The sequence below is a fragment of the Notolabrus celidotus genome, chromosome 12, assembly GCF_009762535.1.
Source record: "Notolabrus celidotus isolate fNotCel1 chromosome 12, fNotCel1.pri, whole genome shotgun sequence".
NCBI classification, from domain to species: Eukaryota; Metazoa; Chordata; class Actinopteri; order Labriformes; family Labridae; genus Notolabrus; species Notolabrus celidotus.
The window spans coordinates 4,682,087-4,697,999 of record NC_048283.1 but is presented as its reverse complement, the minus strand read 5'-3'; the positions used below and the strand labels follow the sequence as shown (position 1 = coordinate 4,697,999).

At 42.3% G+C, this 15,913-nt stretch overlaps 1 protein-coding gene across 1 annotated transcript; it reads left to right on the top strand.

Annotated features, from left to right (window-relative positions):
* The first annotated feature begins 923 nt into the window (after positions 1-923).
* Positions 924-15,261, top strand: mios (missing oocyte, meiosis regulator, homolog (Drosophila)). Its single transcript, XM_034698352.1, has 12 exons — positions 924-1,046; positions 2,271-3,137; positions 3,288-3,777; positions 3,960-4,058; positions 4,186-4,440; positions 6,732-6,901; positions 8,591-8,656; positions 8,751-8,909; positions 9,880-10,032; positions 11,944-12,148; positions 12,362-12,491; positions 14,562-15,261. Exons 2-12 carry the CDS (start codon positions 2,319-2,321, stop codon positions 14,650-14,652), a joined length of 2,637 nt encoding a protein of 878 aa, XP_034554243.1. The 5' UTR covers positions 924-1,046; positions 2,271-2,318; the 3' UTR covers positions 14,653-15,261.
* The last annotated feature ends 652 nt before the right edge of the window (positions 15,262-15,913 follow it).

The window sequence follows — 15,913 nt, the reverse complement described above, 5'->3', positions numbered from 1 at the left end:
GAACTTGAAGGTTTGCAGCTGAAAAACTGCAATAATGTCAATCTAACTATAATTCAAACTGATCACTTCCTGGGTCTAATTGATCATTTGATTTAAAACAATATAGAATAGAATATATCTAGACTAGAATATGTCTTTATTGTCATTTTGCATTGTAAAACGAAATTGAGGTGCAACCCCTTTCAGTGTAAAAGATGCATAAAAGAACAGTAGTAAAAAGAAAAAGAGAAAATTATAAAAACAGTGGACAAACAGATAAATAAAAATAAATAAAAACACGAGACACATCCAGCATTCAACAGGCAGACATTCAGTGAATAGGAAGATTGCATATTCCCATTTTATATTACATTAGATAGAAGTGTACATAGTGTGTATACATCTGTAATAGTTGCCATATTTTATTTTATTTTATTCTATTCTATTCTATTCTATTTTACCTTTATCATTGCTATTATTATTGTTATTATATTTTTAACTATGTTAGTACATTGTTGTATTCCCCTGTCCCGTGTTGTAAGCTGCTGTAACAAAATAATTTCTCCCAATGGGAGATCAATAAAGTATATCTTATCTCTTATCTTATCTTATCTTATTACTTAGCATATAGTGCACTTATTGCTCTGGTATAAAGACTGTTTTTTCAGCCTGTTTGTCCTTGTCTTTAATGTCCTGTATCTCCTACCCGAGTGCAGAAGTTCAAACAGGTTATGACCAGGGTGTGTTTGGTCCCTAAAGATGTTTCTAATAACATATAATATATAATATTGTTCATTGTCTGTCACATCATGATGAGATTTGATTTTATGTCCTTACTTTCATATGTGTTTTCTTTAATTGTGGCGCCCTCTGGTGGCTCATGATTGATATGTTGAATCCAAATATATCCTCAGCGCTAAACCGGAACCTTTAGTAGTTGACAGTTGAAGCACTACGGACATATTTTGATGTAACACAAAACACTCACTCGGGGCTCAAAGTGTCCCTTGACGACATGTGTATGCAGAAACGTACTTCACGTGATCCTTCAAACATTCTCTATAGTGGTAAGTAATCAAACATCTTTTATATTGTATTTTATACTGTGCTGCTAGCTAAACCTGTGCTAGCTAAACATCAATGTTACAGCTCGTCCTTCACTCGTTAGCATTAGCATAGTTTAGTTAGCATGTCAACAAACTCAGAACTTTGAGTCATAACTACTGCAGCACTTTAGCACATGACACATTATCTGGATATTTAATATATAATGACTCCTGTATGGCTTACGTGGTGTTGTATACGAGCTAGTTAGCATTAGTTAAATGAAATCAAGTAGACAACTAGTCAGACCAGGGCAAACTCAACGAGAGGGTGTTTTAACATTTTAACAATGTTTACATCAGTATTTAGATTTTTAAGGGGTGTCTTTGAGATCTATGTTTGTGAAATCAGACGCAAAGTCCATTATTCATCTCAGAGTAGTGGTGTCTTAGTTGAAAATGAGGTATAACGACTCAAAAGGTAGAAATGACGAGGCTACAATAGTTAGAACAGGTGTTTCGGTAGAATGAGAGACCCTGTTATCTGGCGACTTTCATCCGAATGCGTCTGTGTTGAAAACAATTACGTAGCCGCGTTTACACAAACAATACCAATATGATATGTATATATTACGTCATGATGGAAACTGTTGTTACTGCATCAACTATATATGCATTCGAGCGAAAGGCGCAACTTAACATGGTCGCTGATATAACCGAAACACCGGTCAGATTAATGAGTAGGAGCAGGGAGGAATGTGCTATTTTTAGGGTCAGACTGCGACATACAGGAGTCAGTGCAACTCTGTATGATAGAAAGGGAAGCTTTACACCAATGTGAGATTTTTAATTGTAAGGATAATTTAGAAAATGTACTTTTAGACTGTAGATTAACGTGTCAAAATTTAAATATATTCATTTATATGAATCTGGATTAATTTATAGAGTATAACTCTTTCATAGATATATAATGCTGCACATACTGGTACAGTAGGTGGTGGCATACACTTTAACAATGGTTAGCCCACAAGTAAAACCACAGAAGAAGACGTTAGAATCAGGAGGCTAACTTTCCTTCTATGCATTAAGTGTTGCATTCAAAAGCACTGCTGCTGTAATATATATATGAGATGTCTTAGTGCTGTATAAGCTAACAGGGGTCCTTTTTTATGAGATGATGATGAGGATGATGATGATGATGATGGGGTCACTATGTGCTGTACTCATTCTAACTCTGTCTTATTCCAGGTTGTAGAAGAAGGATTTCCTTGAGATCCTTCTAGCTGCTTCTGAATCATGAGTGGCTCCAAGCCGGATATCTTGTGGTCCCCCCACCACCCGGACCGATACGTCATCTGCGACTCTGAACTGGGACTGTATCGCATAGGACCTGCGGGGAGTGCCGAAACCAAAGTTGGAACTCTCCCTCTCTCTGAAGAAACTGCTGCTACATTACTCGCCATAAACTCTGACACCCCTTATATGAAATGTGTGGCCTGGTATCCAAAGCACGAGCCTGAGTGTTTGCTCGCTGTGGGCCAAGCTAATGGCCGAGTGGTGCTCACCAGTCTTGGTCAGAGCCACAACTCCACGTGTAAAGAGCTGGTGGGAAAGGAGTTTGTACCCAAGCACGCTCGCCAATGCAACACTTTAGCGTGGAACCCGGTGGACAGCAACCTGCTGGCTGCCGGGCTGGACAAACACAGGGCGGACTTCTCTGTCCTCATATGGGACATCAGCAGTAAGTTCTCCCCAGAGGCGAGCGTCACTGCAGAGAAGATCCGTCTCTCGTCTGTGGACTTGGACTCGAGCTCGGTTGTGACCAAACCGTTGTACGAGTTAGGCCAGAATGATGCTTGCTTGTCCCTCTGCTGGCTGCTTCGTGACCCCAAGCTGCTGTTGGCTGGTATGCACAGAAACCTTGCAATATTTGACCTCAGAAACACCAGCCAGAAAACCTTTGTCAACACCAAGGCGATCCAGGGGGTGACGGTAGACCCGCACTTCCATGACCGGGTGGCTTCTTTCTTTGAGGGCCAGGTGGCCATCTGGGACCTGAGGAAGTTTGAGAAGCCTGTGCTCACACTAACTGAGCAGCCAAAGCCTCTCACTAAGGTATGATGCTCTTTTTTTGAAGATATAAGCAGAAGAGATGCGTTCTTTGGATTCTTGAGATGTGATTTGTTTGTGAAATGTTATATTTGGTAAGTTTTATACACATAAAGTTGGCAGCTCCTAACTTAATGCTCTCCTTTCTGTCACCAGGTGGCTTGGTGTCCAACCCGAACAGGCCTCCTGGCTACACTCACTCGAGACAGCAACATCATCCGTCTGTACGACATGCAGCACACTCCCACGCCCATCGGGGACGAGACAGAGCCCACCATCATCGAGAGAAGCGTGCAGCCCTGTGAGAGTCAGATCGGCAGCTTCGCCTGGCACCCGTCCTCCCAGAACCGCATGGTGGTGGTGTCCGCGGCTAATCGGGTCATGACTGACTTCACCGTGTTTGAGCGCATCTCGCTGGCCTGGAGCTCCACCACGTCGCTCATGTGGGCGTGCGGCAGACACCTGTATGACTGCGTGGAGGACGGGGCCGAAGGGGTGGAGAGCGCGATCGAGAAGGACATCGCCACCAAGATGAGGCAGAGGGCTCAGTCCAGGTACGGACATGATACCGTGCAGGTGTGGAGGAACCACCTGCTGGCAGGAGGACATGATCCCCTGCTCAAGTCTCTGTGGTTTGACCTTTTCTATATCCTTTCAGTGATGGGGTGTCATCACGTTTGATTTGTAAAACATCTTTAAATTTAAGTTGAATTTAAGTTATTTGATAAAATGTTGTAGAAAAGTTGTTTATCACCTCAATCAGCCATTTTTTTATATATAACATTGTTTGAACTGTAATATCAGTAACATTTCCTATATGAGCCTCACATATGAAGCAGTGTGCAGAGGACTTGGAGCTGAAATTACAGGGGAACAAACAGTCTGTGGTCTACTCTGGTATCAAGAACATTATAAAGACCAGCTCAGGTAAGTCACAGAAGTCCACATCTGTTATAAAAATGCAATGATGAAATACAAGTTTTGATGAAGATTCAAACTCTGGACACATTACTGAGATATTCAGTCATTCGTATCTTCTCCTGGTTCCCTTCAGGCACAACAGAGAGCCGCCGGTGCTGGAGCGGTTCAGACCGTCAGACAGATGTACCGCGATACCTCAGCGAGGAGCGCTTCCTCGCCTTGCGGCTTTGTGGCTGGATCGGCCGGGGTCCGGACATCGACGTGGAGATTTTCCTGCGATCTCTGGAGCAGGAGCGAGAGTGGGAGCGGGCAGCTGCCGTGGCTCTGTTCAACCTGGACATCCGCCGGGCGATCCAAATCCTCAACAAGGGAGCCTCTGCTGAGAAGGGTGAGTGTCATACTGGAGACAGACTTTTGCACTACAATATTTAAAACACTGTAGTCATTTTGAATAGAAACAATACAGTTTATCTGCTGTACATGCTCTGGGGCTGAAATGAGGGATTGATTTCACTGTTGGTCAACCAGCAGATGATGATGATGATCAGTAAGTTAAATGTCTGGTGTGTAGACCATCAGGAAGGGTGAAAGGCACATGAAATTGAACCTACAATGGAAGAACAAGAACAGCAACTAAGGTTGTTTTCAAAACCTCCTACTATACTAGCAGTACGTACTGATTTGGCCAAAATTCAGTATGTAGTGTGTAACAAGAGCAAAATCTGAAGTATTCCAAAACTACCCGGATGTCGTACTGATTCGGGAAAATCTCTCAGTATGAGGGACCAGTCTCCCTCAAGTACTGTTTCCCACAATGCACAGTGCTAAGGATCCGCTTCTTCTTTTTTTTTTTCCATATATGATGGGGGCACTCAGTTTTTATTTTTTATTTTAAGTTATATTTTTGGGCATTTCTGCCTTTATGGATTGGAAAGCTGAAGAGAGACAAGAAACGTGGGGAGTAGAGAGAGGGGGGAGGACATGCAGTAAATGGTCAAGGCTGGAGTGGAGCCTGTGACCTCTGCGACGAGGGCTATAGCCTCTGTATGTAGGGCGCTTAGACTGCTAGGCCACCAGCGCCCCGGGCACTCAGTCTTTAGGTAATGAGAGGATTATTAAATCCCATATAATAATAATAATAATAATAATAATAATAATAATAATAATAAAGTTTATTTATAAAGCACTTATCAAAACAGACGTTACAAAGTGCTTAACATCATAAAAACCCACAATAAAGAGAACAAAGCAAAGGGGGGGTATGGGCTGGCAAGACAATTTAAAAGGAAAAACTAAAAGAGAAACTACTAAAAGCAATTAGAACAATAAAACAATTAAAATCAGTAAAACAAATAAAATCAGTAAAACAATAAAACAATGAGTGAATAAAAAATAGATTAAAAATAAATGTAGCATCTTGGATTAAAACAATATTACAGGAAGGCCTTTTGATAAAAATGTCTTTTTCAGCTGTGATTTAAAAATAAACCACTTCTTAACTTTTTAAATCATTACTGATGCTAAAGAAGCAGTTTCGCTTTCAGCTTGGCCGTCGTTTACTTCCTCTTTCTGAAACCGGAAAGACGTCTGGCTCAGCATCCTGCAGAACAGATCCAACAGAACAGTCATACTACAGGATGCCTTCAAACACAGTATGCAGTGTGCAGTATGTAGTATGCAGTACGTACTGCATACTGCAGTAGTGTAGTATGCAGCAGGCCTTTTCAAAACAGCCCTCATGTCACATTTGATAACCTGGAATCATTTACTAATTTTGCCTGAAATTAAAAACAGATATCAGCTTTAAGTTAGGACATAGTTGCAGACTTGTTTTCTTATCATTTGGAATGCACATTTTTGAAAGTGCTTGGTCCTGTGTGTTCAAACTAACATGCAGTCAAAGTAGTTACAGATCTAAACCCTCTTTTCTCTCTCTCTCAGTGTAACGTGTCATCAGATCTGTCTCTGTGCTCCTGATCAACATTATTTGCCTCTTGTTTTCCCTCTGAGCCGTTCACCAAATGAATTTAAGATCTCCAGGAATTCCAAACATGTAACAGCAGGAGACTCTTGTTTTTCACACAACACTCGTTTTGTATCAGCTGCGGCGCTCTTCACACTGAGCTTGAGTGGAAATGGAGAGAACACTGTTGTTTACACACGTCTTGACAAAGAAAAATTCCACCAATGTAGGTCAAACGCTTTTCTGCTGTGTGCTCTAATGAGTGTTTCCTGAGGATGACTGATGGGGTGAGTCATTAGATAAGGTGTGTCAACAGAGCCTGCTCCACAGTTACAGTGTTTTCCCTCAAACTCTTGCACCATCACTTTGGCCTCAGAAAACCTTTATTAACACAAAAGCAGTAAACAAACAGAGAACTGCTGAAAAGAAGCACTGTTGGAGGAGTTCATAAATCTTTCCTCAGTTTGTTTTAAAGCTCCTCTCTGGTTCTCTTGTTCAGGCTGCAGCATCATCAAAGACAGATGACGTTGTTAACATCAGTGAACTGCAGAAAAGAGGTCGTCCTGTTTCTCTGAGCTGTTTTCATTCAGCCACAAAGCTAGCTTACATTCAACAACAGCCTCAAAATCTCCCCAACACACCCCTGAGTCTCAGTTACAGTCAAGACTTTGCTGATTGTGTATAAACCTGCTCGTCTGACGTCTTCTGTTTCACAGGTGACCTGAACCTGAATGTAGTTGCCATGGCTCTGTCCGGCTACACAGACGAGAAGTCCTCCCTGTGGAGAGAGATGTGCAGCTCGCTGAGGCTGCAGCTGAAGAACCCCTACCTGTGTGTCATGTTTGCCTTTCTCACCAGTGAGCCTGGAGCCTACGATGGCGTGCTGGTACTGGATCTCTTCTTGCTATCACACATTTTATGGCTCTGTTGCAAACATGAGGAAAGCAAGGGGAAGAGAACTGTCTTAATTTCATAGTCAGGAATACTTTATTTATCCAGGGGTGGGAAATTCGGTCATTACAGAGCTCTTATGAACAGTATGTAAGAAAGTCAAACTATTAATAGAAGAAGGAATAAAATAAGATATAAATACAAAAAAAATTAAATAAAGATCAAATAAAAATAGAATACAATAAAACTAAGATGAAATAAAATATAATCAAATAAAATAAAGATGAAATAAAATATAATAAACTTAAATAAAGATGAAATAGAAATAGAATGCAATAAAACAAAGATAAAATAAAAATATGATAAATAAAATAAAGATCAAATAAAATAAAAGAATAAAGTATATACAGGAGCGCAGAATAGTTAAAATGATCTATGTACAAAAGCACTGGGAACGAAGGAGATATATACATGGATGTTAAAGTGGTAGGGATATTGTACAGTATATACACAGGAGTATAGATTATTGTTCAGTGATCAGAGGGAAGAGTTGTACAGTCATACTGCCACAGGCAGGAATGACTTCCTGTGGTGTTCTGTGGTGCATTCGGGGGATCAGTCTTGCACTGAATGTGCTCCTGTGTTTCACCAGCACGTTGTAGAGAGGGTGGTGGATGTTGTCCATGATGGCGTGGAGCTTTGACAGAGTCCCCCTCTCTGTCACCACTGTCAGAGAGTCAAGTCCCAGCACACCACAGCAAACAGGATTGCACTGGCCACCACAGACTCATAGAACATCCTCATCATCATCGTCCTGCAGATGTTGAAGGACCTCAGCCTCCTCAGGAAGTAGAGGCGGCTCAGGCCCTTCTTGTAGACGGCTTCGGTGTTCCTACCCCAGTCCAGTTTTTTGTCCAAGTACACCCCCAGGTGCTTGTAGTCCCCCACAATGTCCATTCTGCCCCCCTGGGTGGAAACAGGGGTCACTTGCGCCTTGCCCCTCCTCAGATCCCTAATCAGCTCCTTGGTCTTTGTCACACTGAGCTGGAGGTGGTTCTTCTCGCACCATGTGACAAAGTTGGCACTGTTTGCAGGCCATCTCAGCTTAGATATGATCAATGAGAAGAAAACACACAAGCAGACATCCTGTGTTCTGAGTTTGAGACGCTCATTGCAAACTTGAAACTGTGAAAAGAGGAGTGGAATCGAAAAGATGTGATGCAGTCAGAAGTTGTCGGTTAGACATTAAAGCTTTCATCAGTTCAAAATGGTCCCCAAGCTGCTTCCTGTATAGGTTTGAATGCAGTCACATGATCGCTGGAACAAGAAGTAGTCACATGATCAATGTAAACAAGTTAAGTCAAACAATAAACACATTCAAGCAGATGAAATCCAACATGCAGAGAATTAACAGTATCAAGGCGATACAAACATCGAACAGCTGACTGAAGACACAAACAGGGTCAAGATGAAGGAAGAACAAAGTCACGCTCTCTCTTAAACAAATACATTTTGACACTTTTGTTGTGAATATCTAAAAGGACTCTCCTCATAATAGTGTTTGAAAGTCTGTCTCTGCTCCTTATGAAGTGTGTGATGTGTCCTGATCCTGATCTCTTCAAAGATTGTCCCACAAAGTGTATGAGCTGAAAAGAGAAGCTAAAGTTCTTTGTCTGTGTTTCAGTATGAGAGCAGTGTTGCTGTGCGGGACCGTGTTGCCTTTGCCTGTATGTTTCTCAGTGACGCCCAGGTAACAAACACAAAGCCAATCTTTCAGCAGCAGATTACATTCTCTTGTTACCATACTGAGTTATACATACGTCTTTGTGTGTATTCTCCTGCAGCTGCCTCGGTACATCGACAAACTCACCAATGAGATGAAGGAGGCGGGAAACCTGGAGGGCATCCTGCTGACGGGGTTGACTAAAGATGGTGTGGACCTCATGGAGAGCTACGTGGACCGCACAGGAGATGTACAGACTGCCAGCTTCTGCATGCTGAAGGTACAAAAACACTGAAACGTGTGCAAACTGTGGAGTTATTTTACTACTGAGGAAACGTTCACTCAAAAGATGATGTGAAATTGGTTGCTTGTGTGGCAAAGTTTTCCCTTTTGCAGTTTGCATAAAGAACTTACTGCAGACAACTCCATCTTATGATGAGGAATGCCCCCATGTGGAGAGAATCACCTTGAAACTGCATGCAAAGTCTAACTTGAGGGAAAGAAATGACACCTGGCTTTCAGATACTGAAACATGCCTGCATGTCACCATTTGTGCAAAACTTCACCCTCCCCAGTTAACAATATTTGCTGGCCTGCTGTATGACATAGTTGCTAACTCCTTGACCATTTAACTTGATTTATAATGAGAACAATGCCTGACAGTGACTCTTGTCTTGTAAAGACAAAGATTTGCAGTAAGTGAAAGTGAGTTAACCTCAGAACACAAGGTTTAAAAACTCTCCTTAATGCTCGAAGCTTAAACTGCAACAAAGAAAAGGATCTGTCAGATTGATTGCTTCGTTGGAAAGATCAAGGCACATGCTAAAACTTGCCGGTTCATTTCTAAGAGGTCACAGCTGTTATTCCAAAGTAATTACCACCTCTTTTAACAATATGAAGCCGGCCTGGTTGGAAGTTGCTCAGTCTCTCGTGTTCTTGTTTCTCTAATTAAAGACTAAAGCAAACACAGTCGTTGAACAGGTCTGTAACATTTTAACGTTCTGTTGAACAACATGATTTATTTTCCTGTTCTGACCTGCTCATGAACAGAGAGTAACTTAACAAAGCATTCACCACCTGTGTGGCAGTTAGATATGCCTCTTATATAATGTACACTCTATCATACACACATTGCACCAGAGCGAGGTGTGATGCAAAACGCAGGGAGGGTTTGCCTGTATGTTTTGGGATCTGTCACATGCGTTGCTTTGTGTGAATTGATGAATTAAGAGAAGCAAATCCTCCACCAGGGTTCCCCAGGAGACGTGTTGAAAGACCCTCGAGTCCAGTGCTGGATCGAGAACTACCGCAACCTGCTGGACGCGTGGAGATTCTGGCACAAACGAGCCGAGTTTGACATCCACAGAGGAAAACTGGACCCCAGCTCCAAACCGATGGCTCAGGTAAAGGATGAGGGGAGGTTATTATAATCCTGATATGTTGCAAACCAACTAAAGAACAGAGCCTGCCTGATGTAATCAGCCCATAAGCACCTATTACAAATACACTGGTATGAGTGTATATTCATGTTTTTTGACAGGGAACAAAATAAAAACTTTATCTTGAAGAATATAATGCAAAGGACAATGCTTGGGTTGATTTAATGATGAAGTTATCAAATATTTTTCCCAGCTGAGCGCACGACCTCACTATGGTTTACTTAGCATCACAGCTGAGCAGACCATTTCTACACCAAATTCTTTTAAGTCGTCATCTTTAGCCCTGGGAAATTAGCATCCCAGATGTTGTACAGAGTAAGGAATCAATCCAGAAATGATAAACATATGATTTATTTATCAACCTGCAAACTGTAATGATTAATGCTAATACATGTCAGGATTCCCTCATTGCACAAAGTCTCATTGTACTCCATCTTTGTTAATCTGGAGCTCTGCAGCCAGCATCCATCAGATTGTCGTACATTCAGCTGAATCCTCCCAAAGAATTGACCTCAAATACATTTTGATGCTCCTCTCAAAACCTCTAGACATTCTCCGAGGAGGTTCACCTTTGGGCAGCAGGGATACCTCAAAAATGTAGGAGTGACATTTGACTCAGATCTCTGCTTCTACACTCATGTGAAAAATACAGTTAAATCCTGCTTTTTCCACCTCAAACAAATCTCCAAAATAAGATCATGTGTTTCCCCCTCCGATCTGTCCAAAGTCATCCATGCTTTTATTTTTTCTCATCTAGATTCTTGTCATGCACTTTGAACAGGTATCAGTCAGAGCTCCCTCCACAGACTCCAACTAGTTCAAAAGGCTGACGCTCGGATTTTAACAGGCACCACAAAATACCAACACATCACTCCTGTCCTCGCCAGCTTACATTTGCTGCCAGTTTTTTTATCGTGTCGATTTTAAGATTTTATTGATTACTTTCAGAATTTCAAATGGACAGGCTCCAAGCTATATAAGAAATCTTTTAACCCCGTATGTGCATGGGCGGTCCCTCAGATCTGTGGATGCAGCTCTGCTGGTTGTGCCAAGATCCCGCCTTAGAACAAAAGGTGATCAGTCCTTTTCAGTCAGAGCTCCAAGACTGTGGAACTCCTGACAGTCCACAACCTTAACGCCCTAAATCATGAATATTGTTCTGCATTCAGATGTCCTGTTTTGCTTTTTTTTTGTGTGTCTGCACCGTTTTTATATGCTTTGTAATTTTCTGCTTTTTTTGTAGTGAATCCCTTTGTAACTTTTTAAGAAAAGTTCTATATAAATAAAGTGTATTATTATTATTAGGATTATTATTATTACCTTAGTGCTGCACGTACTTTTGAGAAACTGATGCCCGCCTTGCTGTTATTGGAGCAGTACGGAAGTTTCAGGTCTTAACTTTTCTCTTGAAATCCCTCCAAGTTTTAGAAGGGGTCACTGAAAGTTCTCCACTACTAGCTGATTGTATTGTATTTTACAGCACAGGTAGTCTTGTGCCAGGCAGTCTGAGTGTATGCCAAGCTCATATCACTTATAATGATAGTCATAAAACCTGAGTTTTAGGAACTGAGGTTTGTTTTCACCTCTTATATTAAAGGGAACTCTCACATAGTGCAGATACTACACTTCAGTTGGTCTTTTAGGAAGCCTAAATGTAAAACTGTTATGATAATGAAAGCACTTGTTGGTAGCGGTGCATCACTCATATTCCACTATTCACACCTTGGTTAGATTATTGCTGAATTATCTAATCCTTATCTTCCTTCATCTCAAAGTGAAAGTCTTAACAGCTGCTGAGTGTGTCTTTGTTCGTTTTCTACCTTCATGTTCACCGGCCCTTATCAGCTGACCTTTGTGTCTGCTCTTGTGTGACAGGTGTTTGTGAGCTGCAACTTCTGTGGGAAGCCCATCTCCTACAGCTGCTCCTTGATGCCTCACCAGGGCCGCGGCTTCAGCCAGTACGGTGTCAGCGGCTCGCCCACCAAGTCCAAAGTCACAAGTTGCCCCAGCTGCAGGAAGCCCCTGCCTCGCTGTGCCCTCTGCCTCATGAACATGGGCACACCGGTTTCTAATTGCCCAGGTAAACTGTCCAGTATGTAGACTCTTCAGACTTAAATGTCTGCACTATCTAACTGAGCATTTGCAGGGTAGAAAGCGAGGATCAGCTTTTGATATCAGTTGCACCAAGTTCATCAGTCCCCTTACGCTTCTGATGCCTCTCATAAAAACATAAATACATACTTAAATTATATTGACTCTCAATATTGACTTGTGGATTAATCTCTTCTTCCAGGAACAGGGAAGTCAGATGAGAAGATGGACCTGACAAGGGAGAACAAACTCGCTCAGTTCAACAACTGGTTCACCTGGTGTCACAACTGTCGACATGGGGGCCATGCAGGCCACATGCTCAGCTGGTTCAGGTGAGACTCTCAATGCAAACTGCACACAAGTGAATGGTTTGTGTAGCATGTGTGAACATGCTGCTGTGGTAAATGCACCTTTTGTTCATTGATTTCTGACCAAATATGTGTGTTACTGTTGACACAAGCGAAAGGCTCTGGAGGTTTGGTGTGGTCAACTGTAATCCTATTATTAGAGGTCCTGCTTTATACATACTGTGCACTCTCTCTCTCTCTCTCTCTCTCTCTCTCTCTCTCTCTCTCTCTCCTCTCTCTCTCTCTCTCTGTCTGTCTGTGGTTATGATTGAAGGTTAAGTGATGCTGATCTAAATAAAGTCACTAAAGCTCTTAAGTACCAGTAAATGGTATTTTGCAAAGATTTGATCCTGCTAAGAAGGATGACTCTCCTTTCTATCCTCTTTGAGGGAAACGTTAATCCTCTGGTTGCATTAAATTTAGCCTAATCAAAAAAAAGTGATACCAGGTAGAAACAAATCACCTCAGTGCTTTTTTATTTCTGTTGGAGTAAAAAGGTGTAAAAAATGGAAACTGCTTTTTACTACAGAAATATAAGTCCAACTATGAAAATTATGGGTTTATTAATAGTACAAAAAGTTTTGTAATCTGTGCCAGGAACAAGCGGCAACCTCCCGTCTCAAAATATGAAGCCAATGTGGAAGTGTTATAAACTGCAGTTCACTGAGTGTCCACTTGAGGCTGGCTGCAGAAACACCGAAAACCACATACACACCAATTAAAAGAAGCCGATCTTTACAGCAGAAATAAACATGTTTACAGCCTGGTACAAAAAACGAGTGTAGTCTGGATAGCTCATTGCTCATCGGCACACACTGTAGGGGGGTGAAATTTTTCAGAACACTGCAACTTCGAAGATGTTTAGATTACGAGTTTTCCGTTATGAGAGGCACAGCTGACTTGATTGACAGGCAGGAACACTGCAGCTGTTGGCTAGGAGGCTCAAAGCCCGCCTCTTTACCCCACACTCGCTTGACAGAAGTTCCAATATGGCTAATATCGGTGACGATTGGCCTCAAACCAGCGCTCCAGAAACAGATGGGTGATGTCATGGATACTACGTCCTTTTTTTATACAGTCTATGGCCAGGAACCACGAGACAGACTGTAATGGCTGTAACATAATATTGCACTGCAGATGTCCCATTGAAAAAGTGCCTGCTTATGTTTGCACAGACAGTCTTTTCATTTTATGCCATTATATATTACAGTATTACAGACAAAACCCAACAGAGATAGATGGTTTTTGACAAGTGAATGTGTTTCTACATCTCCAAAGCAACCAAACTCTGACAAAAACTTTAAAAAAAAAAAAAAAAAGCAAAACCAGTTTCCAGAACAAAGACGTTCCTGACCTACCTCGACAGGTTTGATTGTTTGTGTGGTGTTTAAAGGGTTCGTTTGGATCAATATTAACATGAGACAATCTAACCATGTGAGGCTGGGAGTATCAGAATCAGAAATACTTTATTTATAGGGAGGGAAATTCGGTCATTACAGAGCTTTTATAAACAGTTTGTAAGAAAGTCAAAATATGAATAAGAATAAGATCAAATAAAGATCAAACAAAATAGAATGAAATAAAATAGAATAAAGATCAGAAAAAAAGTAGACCAATAAACTCTGTTCTGCTTAAGAAAAATACAGTTTCTGTCAATGGATTCTGGTGACTTCTCAAAAAATAATGTATCAGCTGAATCACAGATTTTGTGACACTCAAAGCTGATCAGTTGCACAAATAAAGCAGATATATTTTGATGGGAGGCATCTGCTTTTATAAGGTTACATTACAGCCTGCCTTCACTGCCAGCTGAAGAGATTTATTTGAGGAATTCTGTCTGTGAAACTTTTTTTTGCAACAAAATGCTAAGATACTCAAGTTTCTTAGGAGACAATGAACTAGTTATCTCCTAGTTCCTTCTTTCTGACAGCACAGTAAATCAATGAAAGGTACACAGACCAGTTTGGCACTTCAGTGTTCTCATGGCCGCTGTTTCATCCATTATTTCCACGTTGTTGTTTTTTAATTGACCCACTGTCTGTGTGTCTGTTACAGAGACCACACAGAGTGCCCAGTGTCGGCTTGCACGTGTAAATGCATGCAGCTGGACACCACAGGGAACCTGGTGCCTTCAGACAGCAGCTAAACAGGAGACGCCTGTCGGAAACTGAAGCCAAACACCAGCATGAAGCCAGCCAGCGCAGGTTGACTGCTGCACCCGCCACACCGACAACTGGCCAAGGGACGAGGGGTGCCAGCAGCATCCTCCTCTGGAGCTGCTGCTTGAAAAGAATGACTTACTGTTAAGTTATAGTCTAGTGAATGTAACGTTTGTAACAGAGCCCTATATGAAGAAGGGAGGCAGTGTGTGTTACTGATCTCACTAACTGAATCAATGACAGAAAGGGAGCAAATGCAAACTCACTGCTCTGCTAATGAGAATCCCACTCAGGAGAAATACAAGAGGCTCTGCTGTAATCAGCCTCTGAAATCTAACCTGAATCAGGCTTATAGTTTTATGTAACCTATCAAAGAAGATAAATCCAATGTTCACTCACACATCAGGTTGTAAAGATGTGATCACAGGTGCCAATATGTCTATTTTGTGGCTTGCGTTTTAATATTTAACGTCTTTTGTTTGTCTTACTAAAGGATCTTCACATACCTCATGAAAGTGTTGTTCAGGGGATGAAGGACAGTCACCCGGGGTGACAGGGCGAAGTAACGCACAATAACAACACTCTCTTGCTCTCTTCATGTTTGTGCCACTCTTCATCTGGCATTGTGCAGGGGAGGGCTTCCAGCGCGAGGGCGGTTTTGGGGGCAAAGGAGGATGAGGGATTTGGGGAAGGTAGGGGCGTAGGGTTAGGGGTAGGAGGGCGGGTGCGTGGGTGGGAGGGTGCGTCTGTATTCACCAGCCCACTCCAGGCCTGTGGTCCATGAAAGAACCTCGCCAGAAAACAGCAGCTGCTCGGCACTCAGACAAGACCCTCCAGATTGTTCCCCTCATAAAGAACCTCAGCTGCCGGAACACTATTGACTCAAAGAGAGGGCGAGAGAACAGACAGCCTGAGCCCTCTAACCCCCCCCTCCCCTCCCTTCCTACACCCAGCGACATACACAGACATGCCCTCTCTTTCTTTCTCCTTCTCTCCGGTGCCCAAATTGCACCCCAAAACTATGCATACCACACATCAATCCAAGGATGGGCGCCGTCTGTGGGGGGACGGCCCTGTGTAAGCCGCATTGTAAATGGGTTTCTCTCTTTCTCTGCCACCCTCCCTGCTCTGTCACCAACCTAGGGAGGCATTGTAAATGAGAGGCAGCCTGCACCAGAGCTGGCTAAATCACTTAGTCATGGAGTAGGGAGGAGGAGGTGAGAGGAGGAGGAGGAGGAGGAGAGGGGA